The following is an 18,686-nucleotide window of genomic DNA, read 5'->3' on the forward strand; positions in this document are numbered from 1 at the left end:
CTTGAGGCATGCTGATTGCCAGAACAAAGCGCGGGGAAAACAAAGGGCTTCTTTTTGGCGCGGCTGCGCAGCACACATGTTGTCTAAAGAGAAATGGCATCAGAGGCTCAGCAGGAAGCTCTCTGGGCTTATGGAATTAGTCCTTTTAATACCACAGACCACTTCCCTCTCTAAGCATATAATGGCCACTCTCACAAGCTAATTATTTTTTACCCTCCCTGCTCCCTCCCCTATTCGCCCTGTCTGTCTCTCCAAAACGGACGGGTTTTTAGTAGTTATTTAAGACAGAATCGCCTCTAGATGATATCATGTTTTTTTTTTTAACTCGGTCCCCTGTTTGTTTTGACTCCAGTTTGTTTGTCTTTTTATCTTTTTGTGTGTGTGTGGTTTTTTTTTCTTTCCTCTATGGCCTACGCAGGCCCAGCCGCTTTCAAAGCCCTGCAACTCATTAAGATTCCTTTTGTGAACTTTTTCAGAAGCCTCAACTTTTTTGAGTTGCTATGAAACTGCAGATCCCTCTCACAACTTTCCCTCTCGCCATCACTCCGCCTTACCGTCATACCGTTCAAAATGACAGCTCCAAACATACGTGGCGCTTAAACACTGTCTAAATCGTTACGTGATTAGCGATTGATTGATTGGCGTAGTAGATGGTACACAAGCAGGTCACTGTGTCTACTTTAACATGAGGATTGTTTGTAAAGCAGCCATTTTTCTCATCATGTGCCATAAAGTGATTAGGAAAGAGTAGAAATGAAGCTTAATTACATGTACTGTTAATTTCCATTGTAATTTTTTTCACATTTTTCACCCTTGTTTCTCCCAATTTGGTACTTCTAGTTAACCCACACATTCGTAGCTCCTCCTCGCACTAGCAGTGTGCAATACATGCAATGCCATACACCGCCTCTTTTCGAACTGCCACCGATGCGGCATCGCTGTGTAGCCGACTTAGTCCAAGGAAAGCACCGGGTCCCCAGCTCCATCACACCAGCTAAGAGACGCTTTTGCCGCCAAACATCCCTATCTCTGACTCCAGCCGTTGATAGGGAAGCAACATTGCTTGGAATTTGAACTTGCGGGCTATAATGGCAGCACATTCGGCAGCTGAGCCACTCGGAGACACATGGATTTCCGTGTTGTACTCACATCCGTAAAATAGGCCTGGAAAATTGGAAAAATTTCTGAAATCAAAGATGAAATTAGATTACTTTTACTTCTACCTAAGTTTGTTTTGTAGGAAAGTAATATGTTGTTTATTCAGTTAGATTTTAGTTAATGACATCAGTTGCACTGTTTTGTGATTGGTCACATCTCCTTTGTGATGTTATTTAGTACAGTATTTTTTTTCAGGAGTACCTTTGTACTCTGCTCAAGTTGGTATTTTTTTAAAGAACCTTTTACTTAAAGTTACTTTTAATTAAAGTAAAACTACCTATAGGGTGTGTTTATAGGTCCCCCTGGTCCAAATCAAGCAAGAAAATGATCTATTGTTAGAATTTAGTCCTGGTTTGCTTTGCGTTCATACTGACATATTTGCAATCAAACCAAAAGTAGAATAAAAAATGACTGCAGGTGAATTGCAGAAAAAACACTTAAAATTGAACCCCTGGACTCTTAAACCTAGCATTTTTGATAATGCAAACGTGGTAATGTTAAAGCTGTAAAATGGTCCGTTACTGTGCCTACATCTCAGCTCTCACAAATCTTTACTACATTTACTCCAACTACACTAATGAATGCAATGATAACGGTGGCTTGTTTTGAAACACTGTGTAGTGTGGTGGTAGTGTGTCGCTTGCGTGTAGTGAAAGTCTTCGGGTTTCAGTCTTTGCTTTTTAAAGGTTCCCAGATTTTGTGAACTGACCCAGCTGACCTCACACCTAGCATATACAGAGTTTTGTGTCTGTACACCACCACAGTGAATTTAAGAATTAAAAAATCAAGGTTGAAATGTGTGGGCTCAAGAAAAGCATTGCAATAACTAATTTACCATTAAGCAGCCATTTTTACAGTCCCTCCATTTTCACAGGCTCAAAAGTAAATGGACAATTGTCTGGTAAGCAGTTTTGTGGCCAGGTGTGGCCTGTTATCTAATTATTTCATAGAGATAAATGGTCTAATTGAGTCTAATTGTTGCATTTGATGATTACAGATTTCTTCAGTTTACAATGAAGGGATCCCTTCATGAATGTAAACGCATCGGATTTACTTCAAGATGAAAACCAGTGGTACCATTTGAGAACAGTCTTAAAACTTTCAGAAAGTTTTTATACAGATGAAACCATGAACATATTTAAGATATAACTAAAATATGGAGAACATAAAATAAGGAATGTTGATCCAAAGCATATCACATCATCTGTCAAACATGGTGAAGGCACTGTTATGGCATGGGCATGTATGGCTGCCAGGGGAACTGAGTGACATTTTATTGATAATGTAACTGAAAAGAAGTCACAGAATAAGGTCTCCCAGGATGAGGTCGTAAGTGTATAGAACAATAGTTTCTACTTATATTACATCAAATGCTGCAAAATTATAATAATAATAATAATAATAATAATAGTAACACAGCAAAAGCAACACAAGAGCTTCCTACTGCAAATAGCAGCCATCTGCAGCTGCAGTCAAGGCCTGGCAAAGGAAACTCAGCATTTGTGGATGTCCATGAGCTCTAGACTTCCGGCAGGCCCAATTATTGTATATTTAATGTGTTAAGTTTCTTTTAAGCCTGTAAAAATGGGAGAGCTGTGTAAAAATAACTGTAATTGCTAAACAATTCTTAAAATACTTTACTTACTTAGGCAGTGAAGTAAGTACTAGTTTCAAAGTAGTTTACTTACTTATATAATTATATATGAAGAAAATCCAAGTACTACAAGGCCAGACTGTATAGATGAGATTACTAGAAATAATAATTCTCTTACATGTCAATCTATTTACAAGACAGAGGACTTTGTAAAGATATCTAGAACAGCACTAAGCAGTAAATCAGAGAAGACAGAGTTGCTGGAGTGTGCTAGGCATCCAGCGAGGCAACATCAAAAGCAGAAATCCTTCATGATGTGCGTGGGGACAGAACAGTAGACTGTAGAATAACAGTGACTCCAAAACTGCACCGCTGAAACGGACATATGCTTGGAACAACAGCATGCGAGGTTTCAAAGGCTTATCAAAGCTTTCCATCCTCAGGCTTTCAAAAGACAGAGTCACTCCTTAAGCAGAAAACAATCAAGGACAACAAGCTCAACGCTGCATGGAACTCAAACAAGAAGCTTGCTCTGAACTCCTTGCAAGATGTGGTGTTTAGTTTTTTTTTTGTTTGTTTTTTTTTTGGGGTTTTTTTTTTAGTTTTCTCCAGACACAATGAGAAGCATTCATACAGGTGCAGAAAGGACATATGTGAACATAAGTCACTTTGTTGCTTTGACAGAAGAAAGCTAAGAATCTAAGAAAGCTTGTATTTTGGTATTTCAGGCCTACACTTGCTCTGTTGTTCATACAGTGCCTTATTGTCTCACAGTTGCCGAAACGGACGCTTTGCTGAGCTCTCAGAACGGCCTCATGGTGAAGCTGAAGGAGGAGTGTCGTACTCTCGGTTCCAAGCTGGAGGAGCTGACCCAGACTAGCAGGCAAGTGGTGCTGTTTCTCTCCCGCACATCCAGTTCAATGGGCAGTACTTTTCAATGGAGATTATATAAGCTATATGTGCACTTAAAGTAAATAGATTCACTAATTAGAAGGGGCGTCTGGATACGTTTCTACTGTAATGTTCTGTGTTGCTTCTGATGACACCAAAGGTACATTACACCACAGGACATTAAACCTTAAGCATGTTTGTGTGTTTGAGCTGTTCTTTCACACAATCCCATGCATCCAGCACGGACATTTAGCAGTTAAAAGGGACCTGGACTGCCATACTGTGTTTTCCTTGACACAGCTGCATATTGAGAGTTCAGTAAATGGAAGTGACATGTTGTGAACCCCAAACAGTTGTGAGAGAATTCAGCATAACCAAAACGCTAAGACTGCCTTGATCGATTATATTTCGCTGCTGTCCAATGAATGGAGTTTTCTCCACCGTTTGAACCCTGTAGCTGCTCTGTACATTGTGGAAATAATGCTGGATCAATAGAAATAATTACTTGGAATAACCTCTTATTTTACACTGACTTCCATTCAAAGTTATGAACATTTTTGCCTTCTACTGTAAAGTCACCATTCATTTTGGAGATACATGTTTTACCAAACATTAAATACACCCAGCCCACTATTAAAAGCCCTAATCAAATCTGGCAAGGTGGTAAAACATAATGTTTTGTTGATACTGGAGTGCAGCACATCACCTCCAGACTCTGCTAGTTATGGGAATATAGGTTTGCTACGCGAACCAGGACTCCAACTGGGATTCACCCTAGGCTAAAAGCTAACACTAGCCAACGCTAGCTTTACCATATCTCCTCTCCAACGTCCACATCCTCAAAAAAAAACTGGACTACCTGAGCTGACTACCAACTGAAGCTAAAAATGCAGTAAGAAGGTAAAGCACTGGCTCATTTTTTTCATGGTCTTACCAGACACAGAAAAGCCAAACCCAGGGAAGGTAGTCGGGGCATGGCTAAAAAGCTAAGAGGCTTGCGAACAGCACATAGCACTGAAAATACACTCCAGAATAATTAGTGTTGTTATTTGTGTATTTTATTTGGGCAAAATAGCAGGGTGGTAGATTGTGACACATCACATCTGAACATTTTTCACCCCAAACCCAAGTCACATACTCAATCAGTGCATTGTTTGGCATCTTTGGTTCACCAGCACTTGGCATACCAGTATAAACAGTATATAGCCCATTGTCTCTCAGTTTGCCCCACAAGTGACTTCACTTGTGCTTACCCTATTTTACGCTCATGCTGACTCTGAGCCATCCTCAGTGGCTTCATATGGCATGGCAGAATGTGGGGATGATATATAGCACTATGGAGCTGTGTGCAGTTTGTTATCCAGAGCGTGGCATCCTGTCCGTGCCCTCCTGCTCCAGCCCGCGCCCCAGTCAGGGATCTGTCGCTGTACACTGGCACATGGCAGCCTGTCCTGTGTCCTGGCTCCGCTCTGTGCCCATCACATGCGCCTCTCACCTCAGGCCTCTGGGGTAGTCAGCTGTTAAAACAGCGTAAAGCGCATTACTCACATCGCAGCCTGCAATCTGCCACGGTCAGCCGGCCCAGCTTTGGGAAGGTACAGACCACTGCTGCTCTGCCTGTCCTTTTCCCCATCCCCCTCTCCTGTGCTGGCAACTCAAGGAGACAGTCAAGAAGACACCCAGATACAACTTCTACTCAGCATATCCATGTGTATATTGTATAATGTCATTATATTTATATATATTTTTCAGTACGTACCGTATGTCTTAAGGCGCAATCTTATCCAAACAAGCAAATTATAATAGAGGAGACAAGAAGTTGGAACCTGCATTCTACTTTGAACACTAAGCTTTGCAATGTGGCAGATGGCAAGATAGCCATATAGGCTATACTGTATGACACTATGGTAGAAATTACATTGTCTTCGTGACCTCACCTGAATATCAGTCACTGTCAATAAATCTATACTAAATCTACACTAACTAATGACTCGTAATTGACACATAGTTCAGATGATCAGAAACTGCCATGCCATATAAACAGTAGTGTAAAACATACAGAGAAGCTGCAGTCAAGTGAATGTATAAGTATTTTACTAATTTTAAAGTAGAAATATGAAGGTAAAAATATTGTGATAGGTGGAAAGTGTCTACATATAAACATACATACGTAGATAAAAGTTGTCTTTGTTTGGTGGTATATGGTACGGTGGCCTGATCCAGTCCAAGACAAATGAGCACAGCCAGGAACCATTTAATTGTATATTCATTTCTTAATTTCAGTTCATTTAAAATCTCCGGGATTTGTAAGGGCTTAAATAAAAAAAAAAAAGTCCAGTTCCCACTAGCTAGGACTCCCTATCATATGAAGCTACCAGTGATGGAAAGGTAAAGACAAGGGATGTACCGGGATACAGATACCGATGCATATCGGCCGACACCTGTTACTGGTCCGATACCATTGTTGAATGAACCATGAACCATATACCTGACCATCTGGGAGAGACTTAAGGCATCAGGATTGACGTAATCATTACTAACTTAGAACAAACTATAACAAATGAACACAGATATAAATTATTGTTTACTTAAAAGGAATAACTGTGCTGGACCCCGACACAGTGTTGTCTGGGCTCAGGACTTTTATTGTGAAAGTCTGTGAGACTAAAGATGAGCTAGCAGCTCCTCCCTTCTCGGTTCTCCTTATATGGAAGACAAGCTGGATTACTCGCTGATAGTTGATGACAGGTCGAGGGCACCATGCTGGTTAGATAGGGGGAGTCTTGCTGTTTGATATGTGTATCATGTCTGTAGGTTACTCTGCGAGAAATGGGTTCCGTGAATGGATCGGTCCTTTGGATCAGACTAATTGTCCAATACCTGATCCAGCTAATGTTTTTAGTATCGGATCGGTGCATCCCTACTCTTTCTCCAAGATATTTAAAGCCAGACACTGCTTCTTTTTTAATCCACACTCTTAAAAATAAAGTGGCTTCAGATGCTTCTCTGTGCAGTATCATAGAAGAACCACCTTTGGTTATGTAAAGAGTTATGTACATTTTTACATTATTTACATATTTACATTTATGGCATTTAGCTGACGCTCTTATCCAGAGCGACTTACAAGGTCACACGTATTACAGAGGTGGGCCAATGTAGTGTTAGGAGCCCAAGGACTCTTATTGGTGTAGTGCAGCATAGCCACCCAGACTGGGAATCGAACCCCAGTCTCCCACATGGTGTGGTAGCCCACTGACAGCTAGTGTTGTTATCTGTTGCTCCACACCAACCAAGTTATGTGAGTGTGACTCTGTATGTAAAGAATCTACTAATGTAAAGGTTATCTAACAATTAAAAGGTTCTTTACACTCACACACGTTTTTTTACCAGTATGATTCTCTATGGAACCAAAAGTGGTTCTTCGATGGTGTCACTCACACGATGGAAAACTGTGGAACCTCTTTAATGTTTCAGCATTGTTATCGCAATGTGCACATGCACATGCATGCACATTGGATGCAGCTGCTCGTCCATGGAAGCCCATTTCATGAAGCTCTCTACACACTGTTCTTGAGCTAATCTGAAGGCCACATGAAGTTTGGAGGTCTGTAGCGATTGACTCTGTGCACAATGCTCTTCAGCATCCACTATCGCCACTCTGTCATTTTACATGACCTACCACTTTGTGGTGGAGTTGCTGTCGTTCCCAATTGCTTCCCTTTGTTATAAAAGCACTGACTGTTGACTGAATATTTCGAAATTTCACGACTAGTCTTGTTGCACAGGTGGCATCCTATCATGGTACCACGCTGGAATTCACTGAGCTTCTGAGAGCGAATCATTCTTTCACAAATGTTTGTAGAAGCAGTCTGCATGCCTGGGTGCTTGGTTTTATACATTCAGTGGCCATGGGATTGACTGAAACACCTGAATTGAATGATTTGGATGGATGAGTGCATACTTTTGGTAATATAGTGTACACACACATAAATAAATAAATATATATATAATGAAGTACAAACCTCCAAATTCACACAAATATCAGAATAATATGTCAAAAAACAGACACAATTGGCCAGTCACAGGTCCTGCATATACAAATAAATATGCATATTTGTAGATGTAATAATGTGATCTTTTACATGATGTGATATTGCTACATTCTTAAAAATATAGGTGACAAAAAATTTTTTTTTTAGGAACTTCCAATGGCATCATATGTACCTATGTACATATGTACCTTTTTTTTGTACTTTTGGATTTTTCATGAAATCACATGCCCAGTTAAATGTCCTAAACAAAAACATTATAGTGTATTAAAAATGTCCAGTCTAGGCAGGACATTCCACCCGATCCACCAAATGTTTCTCGTTTCGAGTCTATATTTGAAGACATTTATGAAGTTAACCCAGGTTGTGTGACCACATGTTATTATCAGTTAAATCACACATCAGAGGAAGTCCTGCCCACTGTCCCAGCAGTACAGAGAACTCCAGTAGATACAGTAAGCTGTTCGCTTTTCTTCCAGCCCACTGAACGTCTGGTCTTTCACTTCTCTATCTTTGATATTTCCAGAAGACTTTCAGCAAGTCCTTTACTGATAGATGTGTTACATCAAAAGTCATAAGATGCCTAAATTCCTAGATGCATTTCAGTCACGTAGATATCCTTCCTGAACTGTTGGTGCTTCTAATACAAAATCAAGTGTCCTTTTGAAACCTATCTGGAGCATTACACTGAAAATGTATTTACAGGAAAAACGAAAAACTTGACTGAGATAATGGCACATAGCAACTGTTGCTAATGATTGATGGACCAAGAAAATAAGGGACTTCACATTGGTCTGAAGGGCTGCTTACACATGCAGTGTAATTATTCATTTAGTCATTATTAATGAATTCACGGATCATTTTTAGTTCAGCTCTTGCATTAATTTATTAGTAATTGGACTCTTACCTTAATAAAGACCTTTGAGGTTTAAATAAATAATAAAGGGGCAAAAGGACAGCTACTTGAGTGTCCACCCCAAACCCATCTGCATGTGTGTGCTGGCTATGGGTTTATTTTTCACCATGTAAAATTCTTATTGGAATATTAGCTCCTTAAAATTACTGTCCTGCTGCATTGCTATCAGTGACAGAATTCAGTCCTGAACGCTAATCTTAAATGAAGTGACCCTGTTTTCGCTGAACATTTACAAAAGCATTATTACAGGTGGATAAGTGCTTGAAGTAATGTGGTGTGTGTGTGTGTGTTTGTGTGTGTGTGCAGGGCGGAGGTGGAACAGCTGTCCCTAGAGAAAGAGCACCTGCAGGAGAGTGTGGAGAAGCTTCGAGGTCGCTGTCAAGAAATGGAGGAGCAGTGTGTGCAGCATGGGAGAATGCACCAGCGCATGAAACACAGGTACACACACACACACAGTAACAGTGCACACATCTTTTTAAAAGCTGTGGTCTTGTGCATAATTCTGTCTCGGAAAGAAAGAGGGTCAATCCAAATAGAACACACTCAGGCTATTGAGGTATGGAGAGAAAGGGTGGTACAGATTGAGTGACCCAGCGGTGTGTATGGGTATCCTGGGAATGCAGGAAGAAGGCCTCCTTAAGAACAGTGTCCATGCGCTGTAAATTTAAACCTGATCTGTACATGAGTACATTTATACAGCAGACATGACTGTTGGGTCATGTGTAATATTGTTAAGTTAAATCATATCTTATCTACGTAATCTTCAGAAATAACAACACCAACTCTGAGTTGCAATACTAAAGCTCCTTTGTGTTGATGATTGAAGTGAAATGATTACATATAATATACTTGTTATATCTTATAATAATCTGTATAATAATGAAATTCCTTGAAAGAGTACACGAATCCTGTGTATTGCAGTCATTAACTTTAGCCAAGGGAACTGCAGTAAATAAGGTTTGGTCTTATTGATGACAATCCAACTATGTAATTTTTAAGGACAGTAGGCAAAAGGAGAGCCTTCTTAACCCCATGGTCTTATCTTATATTTTCCCAAGTCTGCATTTACATAAAACCATCCATTAAATACATTATGTAGGCTAAGGTTGACATTTTAATTTCTGTGAATCCACTGGTTCTTCCAAACTTAGTAATAACTAGTTATTAAGTCATTATTAAGTCATTATAACTTGTAATGATTGATATATCGCATCCTTAAGTACTGGATGTACTTTGGATGTAAATATCAAACAGCTCATCTTTGTCATATCTTATAACAAGATAGTAAGATGTCATTTTTGCCTAGTAGTACAAAATCATTTGTAATAATAATACAAAATAATAATTTTGTTGAAAATAACAAAAATAGTTATAGTAATAAAATAATAGTAATATTGCTTACGATTAAATAAGGAAACCTAATAATAATAACAATTACAATAAGCACATATTAAAGTAATGAAGTTCCTTGGCCAGACGTTGACCACTGAAAGAGCACGAGAGAATTGTGTATTGCAGTCATTTCACAAACTTAAATTTTCACATCATGCTAAAAGTATCAATTGTCACCTTAGTAATTGTTTGCCTGTCCAAATTCCCCCGCAACAGTAATGCTAAATAACATCTGTCTTGATGTGATTTCACGGTGTTGCTTAGCATCAAGAAACCAGTACTAAGTGTTCTTGATGGTCTCCTGATGTTAATAGTGATAGTGGTTAAGCCCCTCCGCCTCAAAGTTTGACTTGAGTGTGACTTGTGTTTGACGTGGACATGCTCACCACAATTTTGGAGAGTGGTTATCTGAGTTACTGTGGACTTTCTGTCAGCTGGAACCAGTCTTGCTCTTTTCTGTTAACTTCTCTCAAGAGGAAGGTATTTCTGTCTATGAAACTGCTTATTGCCTATTGAATAATGAGTTTCATCATTATTACACTATTCTGAGTAAACTCTATATAGACAGTGATTTTGAAAATACCAGCAGTTCTAGAAATACTCAAACCAGCCAATCTGACACCAACTATCATGCCACACTCAAAATCACTGAGATGGTTGGTGTGAACATTGTGGAAAGCTGCTGACCTGTATCTGCAGGTTAGGTGTGGCTTTAAATAACTGCAAAATCCCTGTGCAAACTTATCTGCAGGAAGATGCTGAATTGTTGACTAATTTTAGCCAAATTTCTTGGCGATACTAGTGATGCTTGTGATAGCCACTACGTACTACACGTTACCTAGCCAATGGCACCTCAGTGAACAAGGTTGGGTCTTTTTGATGACAATCCAACTATGCAATATTTAAGGGCAGTTAAGAGTCCAGTCAATCAAGTGGCTTTTATTGACCAGTACACAGTGAAATGTAATTACATTTATTTCCAGAACAAGGCTGCAACATGAAACAAAAACAGTACAGCACAGGACAGACTGCAGAAAGTGCAACGTGCAAGGCAGTACAATAAATACAATACGACTCAATTCTGAGTAGAGGTGTGTAGGGTGAGTGTAAGGTGCATAGATATTTAACAGATAGGTATTGATATTAAGGTGCATAGAAACTGAACATGCTGTGACATTATATGCAGACAGCATACAATTCACATGAAACACAGAAGGTGCTGAGGTAGAAAAGTATGGAATATATATATATATATATATATATATATATATATATATATATATAAGATACATAGGATGCAGACAGGTTAAAATGCTATGGGTTGTGGGGGTGGTGGGATTTTCAGTCTCTGTTGTTTAAAAGTCTGACTGCTTGTGGGACAAAGCTATTGCAGAGCTATTGAGAGCATTCATATCCCGAAGGTTTAAGTCTAAGTTGACATAAAACCATTCATTATATACATTATGTAAGATAAGGTTGACTGCCACACTCCTATGACTACAGAGTAACTGCACTTATTCTTAGGTGGGGTTGTGATCATCCAACATCCTGACCTCACTAATGCTCTTGTCGCTGAATACAATCAAATTCTCACAGCAATGCTCCAGAATCTATTAAAAAACCTTCCCTGGACAGTAGAGACAGTTACTCCAACTTTTCTTTTTAATTCCCTTGATTTCAGAAGACACAATGAATTAGCAGGTGTCCCAATACTTTTGTCCATATCGTGTGTCCTTTATTCTAACAGATAAAGAAGAAGAAATCAGTTCACAGATGCCAGTTCTGATGTCACTGGTATTTTGGTATCTAAAATGAACCTAAAATAGCTTGAAAATCCTGGAGTTAGTGGAGCTAGAAATATCCATACCATAACAGAGCACTATAGCAGTACTGAACATCACTCCCACATCAGCTGCATACCTCCGTATACCATCTCTCCTACCTTTAATGATGAAAGTGAAGCATATGAGGCGTTTTCTAAGAGAGTGGCATGCCAGTGACAGCAGCATGCAGCAGTGTGTGTGTGTGTGTGTGTCTGTATGTCATGCAGCAGGTCTGGATGCTTGGGGCGCACGTGGCCTCGCGATGCAGGGCGACAGGGGCGTCTGGCACGCGGTCCGAGTCAGCACGTGGGCGAGAGAAGGAGCGTGGGCGTATCCACGGCAACTTCAGCCCGAGCCGAGCTTCTGCTGGGAGCACAACATCCGTCTGCTTGCAGCATAACCCTACATATTGTTCAACACCCACTGCCTTAACCCAGCACCCAGCAAAACACGAACGCATAAATAAATACAGCAAAAGCAGAGAGTGAGAGAGAGACAGAGAGATGAGGAGGGGAAGAAAAAACAAGTTTAAAAAGATTCACACCTGTTTTACTTAAACGTTCTGGCTTACATTATAAAGAATTTAGATTGACAGTGTTTGCACAGCATCTCACACAAGCCCTTTTGGGGTATTATGTAATTTTACATAGATTGCTTCTGCTTTTCAGTCATATATATCAAAAGAACAGCATTGCTTTTCTTGTGGTTTGTCTCAAGTTATCTTGAGGTATAGAGTAAAGAGTAAAGAGCTTACATGCATATATATTTTTATAGCCTACTGTTTTGTTTTGTTTGTTTTTTTGTATGTGAACATCCACCTTTATCTCTGCAGCCTCTCCAGACATAAAAAAGCACATATTTAAGCTTATATATGTAGTAATGCACTCCATAGAAATTTGCATTTGCATCACAAGTATGTTTGGTTAGTGAAAGCATCAGAGTCTAAATGCATCAGCTGTTCAAAAGGAAAGGTCAGTGAAAAAAAAGGAAAATATAGACTATGAAGCCATGAAGTCCAAAACCAACCATTTTATTTTCCAACATAAACAAGAACATGTTCAGTCGTGTGGATTCAGTGAGAAGCTGTAGGGGTTGTTAATCTTTAGTCTGCGAGCCACAAGAAATGGGAAAGATACAGCGTTTAGTTTATTGCAAGGCAAATTAAGCTACTTTGATGTTACCCTGAGTGCGACCACCAGAGGGCAGGGTCAATATTTAGAGTTTCTATCATTTTTCTTCTTTTTTTTTTTTGAGAAGTTGGATCTAAAAACCATGCCATCTTTAGACACAGCATGTCAGTTAGATCAGCAGAGGTTAATAAGAATGAGATAGCTGCCAGTGATAGAGTTGACTGTACAGGCGATGGGCTGCTTTATTATTCAAATATGATAAAACATTTCAGTGAGGACATATTATGAACAGTATTCTGACATTAAACAATGTATAATGTAGCGCTTATAAGACTTATAATCTGGATGCTGTAAAATAAAAAATAAAAACTTCAATATAAGGTCAACAATATCAAAAATAGAGCTGAAAATTTACACGGTTCTGGAAATATAGGAGATATAGTACTCATTAGTAATATAGTAATATGTAGATATAGTAATCATTTTTTTTATTTCAATATTTCCATGTCTTGTTACTGCTATACTATTGTCCTTAATTATATTACTTTAATTTCTGTAATTTTACCAGACATTCATTTTAGTATTAACATTTAGTTAATTTTTAAACATGTTCATATATCTTAATATCTGTTCAACATTACAAAAAATCTGGCCAGTTGAGGAGACATTACTGTAATTTTATTAGATTTTAATTTTAGTATTAAAGTAGTTGTCTCAGTTCCTTACATGTTGTAATGACCAAAACTGAACAAAACTCCAGAGAAGTGCCTGTAGAAGCAGCAGTATTTGCTTGTAAGCTTTAATTAATTAATGTACTTATTTTTCTTTTAGTCATTTATGGTATATATTGCTTTCCTAAAAATTGAAGATGCTGTAAATTGCTTTCCTATATTGCATTCCTAAAAAGAAAGACGGCAGCTGAAGTGGTGATCATTAAGCCAGTTAAACAACATTATTATGGAATTCTACAAAGTTAATATTGTAGTTTTTTTGTTAAGTAAACACTTCAGCAGTTGTAACTGCTGCACTGTTGTAGTTGTAACTTCTCAATTGTCTAAATTAGCCTGCTTTAGTGCTTTGAATGCAAATGAAGCTTCTCACACTATTTAGTGTGTTAGGAAATGTCATTGCAGAGACGTGTAGAAGTCAAACTGCAGGCCGTGTTGAGTGAGAGGTCTGGTGCCTCCTGCTTGCTCAGCGCAGCGGGTGTCTTGCTCTGTAGGGTACTTCTCCCTGCTGCCCGTGGGTTAAGGTGTTCGCGTTAATAAGCTGGTGCAAATGGCTCCGGCATACATGCAAATAGCCGGGGCCCCACCTCAGATATTCTTGAACGGGCACACAATCTGTGCTGCGAAGAGCCGCAACAGCATGGCACGCATGCAACATTTGGAAAATCAGCTTGATTTATTTTTACCATTCGAGAGCCAACGCCAAGCAACACAGGGGTTTTCGGCACACAATGTTTCACTCCTGCATGTTATTTATTTATTTCCCTCGCAGTATTTACGTTTTTTTTCTTCGTTTTTTTTTTTTTTTTGCCCAGAGATTGGGGTGAGATATCATAGAAAGCCAGCCAGTGAAATATGAAAGGCTGGGTGTGTTGGCCAATGGTTTATCTTGTGTGTAATAGCGGCGCCTTTATAGAGGACATCAATAACACATATGCGTATCATTCCATATTTATTTCCTAAATGCATTCTGGGCACGAGTTCACTTTACCACCACGGTTGGCATTTTCTGGGTAGAACAGATAGGGAGAATTAGCCACTATATGAATCAAAAGAGCCGTTTCACCACTGCAGCCATTCAGGCTCTTTAATATAAATAATAATTCAGTATTTTTGCAGTTTTGCAGTGTGTCAGTTCAAGCTTGGTTCAAGTAGGAAAAATGATAGATTGCAGCCAGCAATCAAACCAGAGTGTGCATATGCACAACATTAGCAATGATAGATGCTTATAGTGTTTGTAATTCCATAATTATTAGTTTAATTCGTTTTAAGATTAGTGAGGCACAAACCAGGCTTTTGTAAGTGTTTTTGTGTGCTAAGAATTTTCATTTTTTTATTCTGCTGCAGAGAATTCAATGGGATGTACGATTGTGTGCAAATGTTTGTGCACCTCTGATCAAAGGACATGTTTTATGAATTTTCCAAGTAAACAAGAGGTAAACAAATTCTCCATATTGGAGAGAATTTCCATATTGGAGTTAATAGAAATTAAACGCAGCATTTACAAAGATCACGAAACATCAAAAAAGTCACAGTTGATGTTTGTTTTTATGATACTCAAATAAATAAATAAATCGAGATTATACTGTAAAATGTGTATAATAATGTTTTTGTATACTTTTTGCATACTGAACCTGAAAGCTATTTTGTGCCATTTTCAAGAAAATTTAGCTTTTTAAAAATGTATTTATTTGTTATACAGCATTCGTTTTTTACATATTGATGTACTGACAAATGAAAATCAAGAAAGGCTTCATGGTTTTTGAGTTGTGTTCTCACCTATAGAACAGTGCAAAGCAGTAACCTGGTAACATTTCAGTCTATTTATGCAAATTCTTCCATCAATTCTTTTCAGGATGGTGTAGCTGAATTGCTTAAACTCCTCCTCTGTAAATCCTTACATGTAGTGTAAATGCATCTGTAATGCAAACGGTAAATTTTCTGTTGACCTAGAAAAGCACAAGCGCATCCTCCTGCATTTCCGCTCCAGCTTCATGAAGCGCCTTTACATCACTTTCCGCATATGAGCGACGAAAGTTGTGGAAGATGGGAATGATTTTTGGCAATTCACCCTTTCACGTATCTCACCCACGTAGCTCTCAATCCCTGTGCACACAAGTAGCACAACCAACCCTCACACACACGCACACACATGCACGGATCACATCTGCCAACGTGCTCCTTTACCAATTATCACCCTGTCTCATCAACGTACCGTATACACACACACGCTAACAGACGCAAACACTCCCCTGTCCCTTAAAGGAGTGTGGTAATGTATACGCAGATGTGTGGTTAAATCTACAGGCTTCCGTGAGCCATATGGCGCCATAAAGAAAGATGGTCGTGGCGTCTGGATGCACGTGTAGTGGAGAGCCGGGATAGGGGGCCATGTGCTGCCGTAGCTGGAGCACTGCTGAATAGACTGGAGGAGATGGAGATGGTGTAATGGAACAAATGGGCGGCTGCGTTGGGGCAGGGAACAGGCGCGCCGCTGCCGGGGAGACGGCAGGGCCCCGGGCGAAAGCTGCTTCATCTGGTTCCCTGCCACCCACCCCCAGACCCCCCCCTCCTCCCCCGTACCCCCTTACAAGAGAGCGTGTGTGCGCAGCTAAGAGGGAGAAAGAGGACACACATGCACGCACACACACTGCCTCTCCTACCATTCCGCCAAGAGCAAGGCGGCTCAGTAAACTTTTCACTTGCAAATGAAGTTGGCAAGGATCGGATAAGATGCGGCATGTGTGATGTGGCTTATACTCGTCAGTGGTAGTTGTCTTTTCCTCTTTGTAGCCTGGTTTGGGAGTATGTATTTTTTTGGTAGTTGGAATTTTCCTCCTTCAGAACTTATGGTCATACACATTTTCTAAAAATGTATAAGCTTACAGATATGCTGTATGTCTGCTTGCACAGCATACATATGTTGCATAATTGTCTATAGCTTAATTTCCATCCCAAAAATGTTTTAACATTTATCATTGATGTAGGCTGTGGGAACAAAGATTGTCAGTAATATTTTATGACGCTATTTGTGTTTAACTTTAGTGGAGAAGCTACATAAAATGTGGCAAAGATCTATATTGGATGCATGTGGGAGAAAACAGTGTATTTATGCATAAATGTAGTGTCATGTGACAGATTTTCCTCACATGCTTCTTGTGACAAACACAAACAGCATGGCGGAGAGGTGTTACTGGACAGAGAAGAAGACAAGTGTCTTTAAAAGAAATGCTGCTTACAGCGGCCTGCTCTCAATAGTAATTTATACATATGTGATTAAAAGACCATTTCAGGATTAATATAGTTTGACTGTCATGCAATTTCAACCGAACCCTAAACTTAATCTTATCTAAACCTAATTATAAACAAATGTCGGCTAAACTTAACCTAACCCTAGCCTTAATCTTAACCATAATCTAAATTTAACCTAACCCTAACCCTAGCCTTATTCTTAACCATAATCTAAATTTAACCTAACCCTAACCCTAGCCTTATTCTTAACCATAATCTAAACTTAACCTAACCCTAACCCTAGCCTTATTCTTAACCATAATCTAAACTTAACCTAACCCTAACCTTAACCTTAATCATAATCTAAACTTAACCTAACCCTAACCTTAACCTTAATCATAATCTAAACTTAACATAACCCTAACCTTAACCATAATCTAAACGTAACCTAACCCTAAACTTAACCTAAACCTTAATCATAATCTAAACTTAACCAAACCCTAACCTTAACCTAACCCTAGCCTTAACCTTAATCATAATCTAAACTTAACCTAACCCTAACCTTAGCCTAACCCTAGCCTTAACCTTAATCATAATCTAAACTTAACCTAACCCTAGCCTTAACCTTAATCATAATCTAAATTTAACCTAACCCTAACCTTAACCTTAATCATAATCTAACCCTAGCCTTAACCTTAATCATAATCTAAACTTAACCTAACCCTAACCTTAACCTTAACCTTAATCATAATCTAAACTTAACCAAACCCTAACCTTAACCATAATCTAAACTTAACCTAACCCTAGCTTTAACCATAATCTAAACTTAACCTAACCCTAGCTTTAACCTTAATCTAAACTTAACCTAACCTTAGTCTTAACCTTAACCATAATCTAAACGTAACCTAACCCTAAACTTAACCTAAACCTACCCTACACTTAATCAAACCCTACTCTAACCCTAACCATACCCTAAATTACATTAAAACTCTAACCATAACCAGGTCCTAAACTTACCCTGATCTTAACCATAACCTAAATGAACCATTACCTTAATCCAACCCTAACCTTAATCATACTCTGGACTTAACCTAACACTTATCTAACCTTAACCATACAAGTGGATGGGAGCTCATTGTAAATCGTAAAATATGTATAAATGTCTTTGGGATATTTTTTTTTAAAAATGATTGGAGTGCACTTTAGCTGTATATATGTAGATATTTTATAGGATCTTGGTGGTCATACAAAGAACTATGTCTGGAAATCCTGCAATCTTTCTAAATGGAAAGAGCTAAATCTGTTATTTATTTCACAGAAACATGATTTCTAAAAGAAAAGATATTAGTTAACAAAATATGAATGATGAATAACAACTGCAAATATGAATAACAACTAAATGAATTATTATGTTACAGGGAAGTCTGGGGAAACTAATGTAAAAGTTGTAACATGGAATTAGTGATGGATATATATCAGTCCATAAATATGTTAATGAATCAAATTATCCCTACAGTCTAGTATGGATGAACAGTCTAAGTAAAGGTCTTTGGAAGTTTATTAGACACATGCTGCAGGGCAGCAAAATCCAAAGCTTTACAGATTTTCTTATGTAGCTTTTATGTCAAAAAGGAAGATGCAAAAGAAGATGCTGTAGAGAAACTGCCTATGCCTCTTCACATGACATAAGAACATCACATGTTTTGTATAGACATACAACTGAGCTAGGGACTTGAAACTCACCCAGAGTCTCATAGCATTTAGTACCAAGTAT

At 38.8% G+C, this 18,686-nt stretch overlaps 1 protein-coding gene across 1 annotated transcript in view; it reads left to right on the forward strand.

Moving 5' to 3' along the window:
• The window catches only part of sdccag8 (SHH signaling and ciliogenesis regulator sdccag8), a 76,867-nt gene that overhangs the window by 39,960 nt on the left and 18,221 nt on the right, over positions 1 to 18,686 (forward strand). Inside the window, exons 16-17 of the mRNA XM_072677735.1 lie at positions 3,527 to 3,635; positions 8,915 to 9,046. Coding sequence (XP_072533836.1) covers positions 3,527 to 3,635; positions 8,915 to 9,046 — 241 coding nt within the window. The remainder of the gene's footprint in view (positions 1 to 3,526; positions 3,636 to 8,914; positions 9,047 to 18,686) is intronic.

This window comes from Salminus brasiliensis, chromosome 4 (genome assembly GCF_030463535.1).
Source record: "Salminus brasiliensis chromosome 4, fSalBra1.hap2, whole genome shotgun sequence".
NCBI lineage: Eukaryota > Metazoa > Chordata > Actinopteri > Characiformes > Bryconidae > Salminus > Salminus brasiliensis.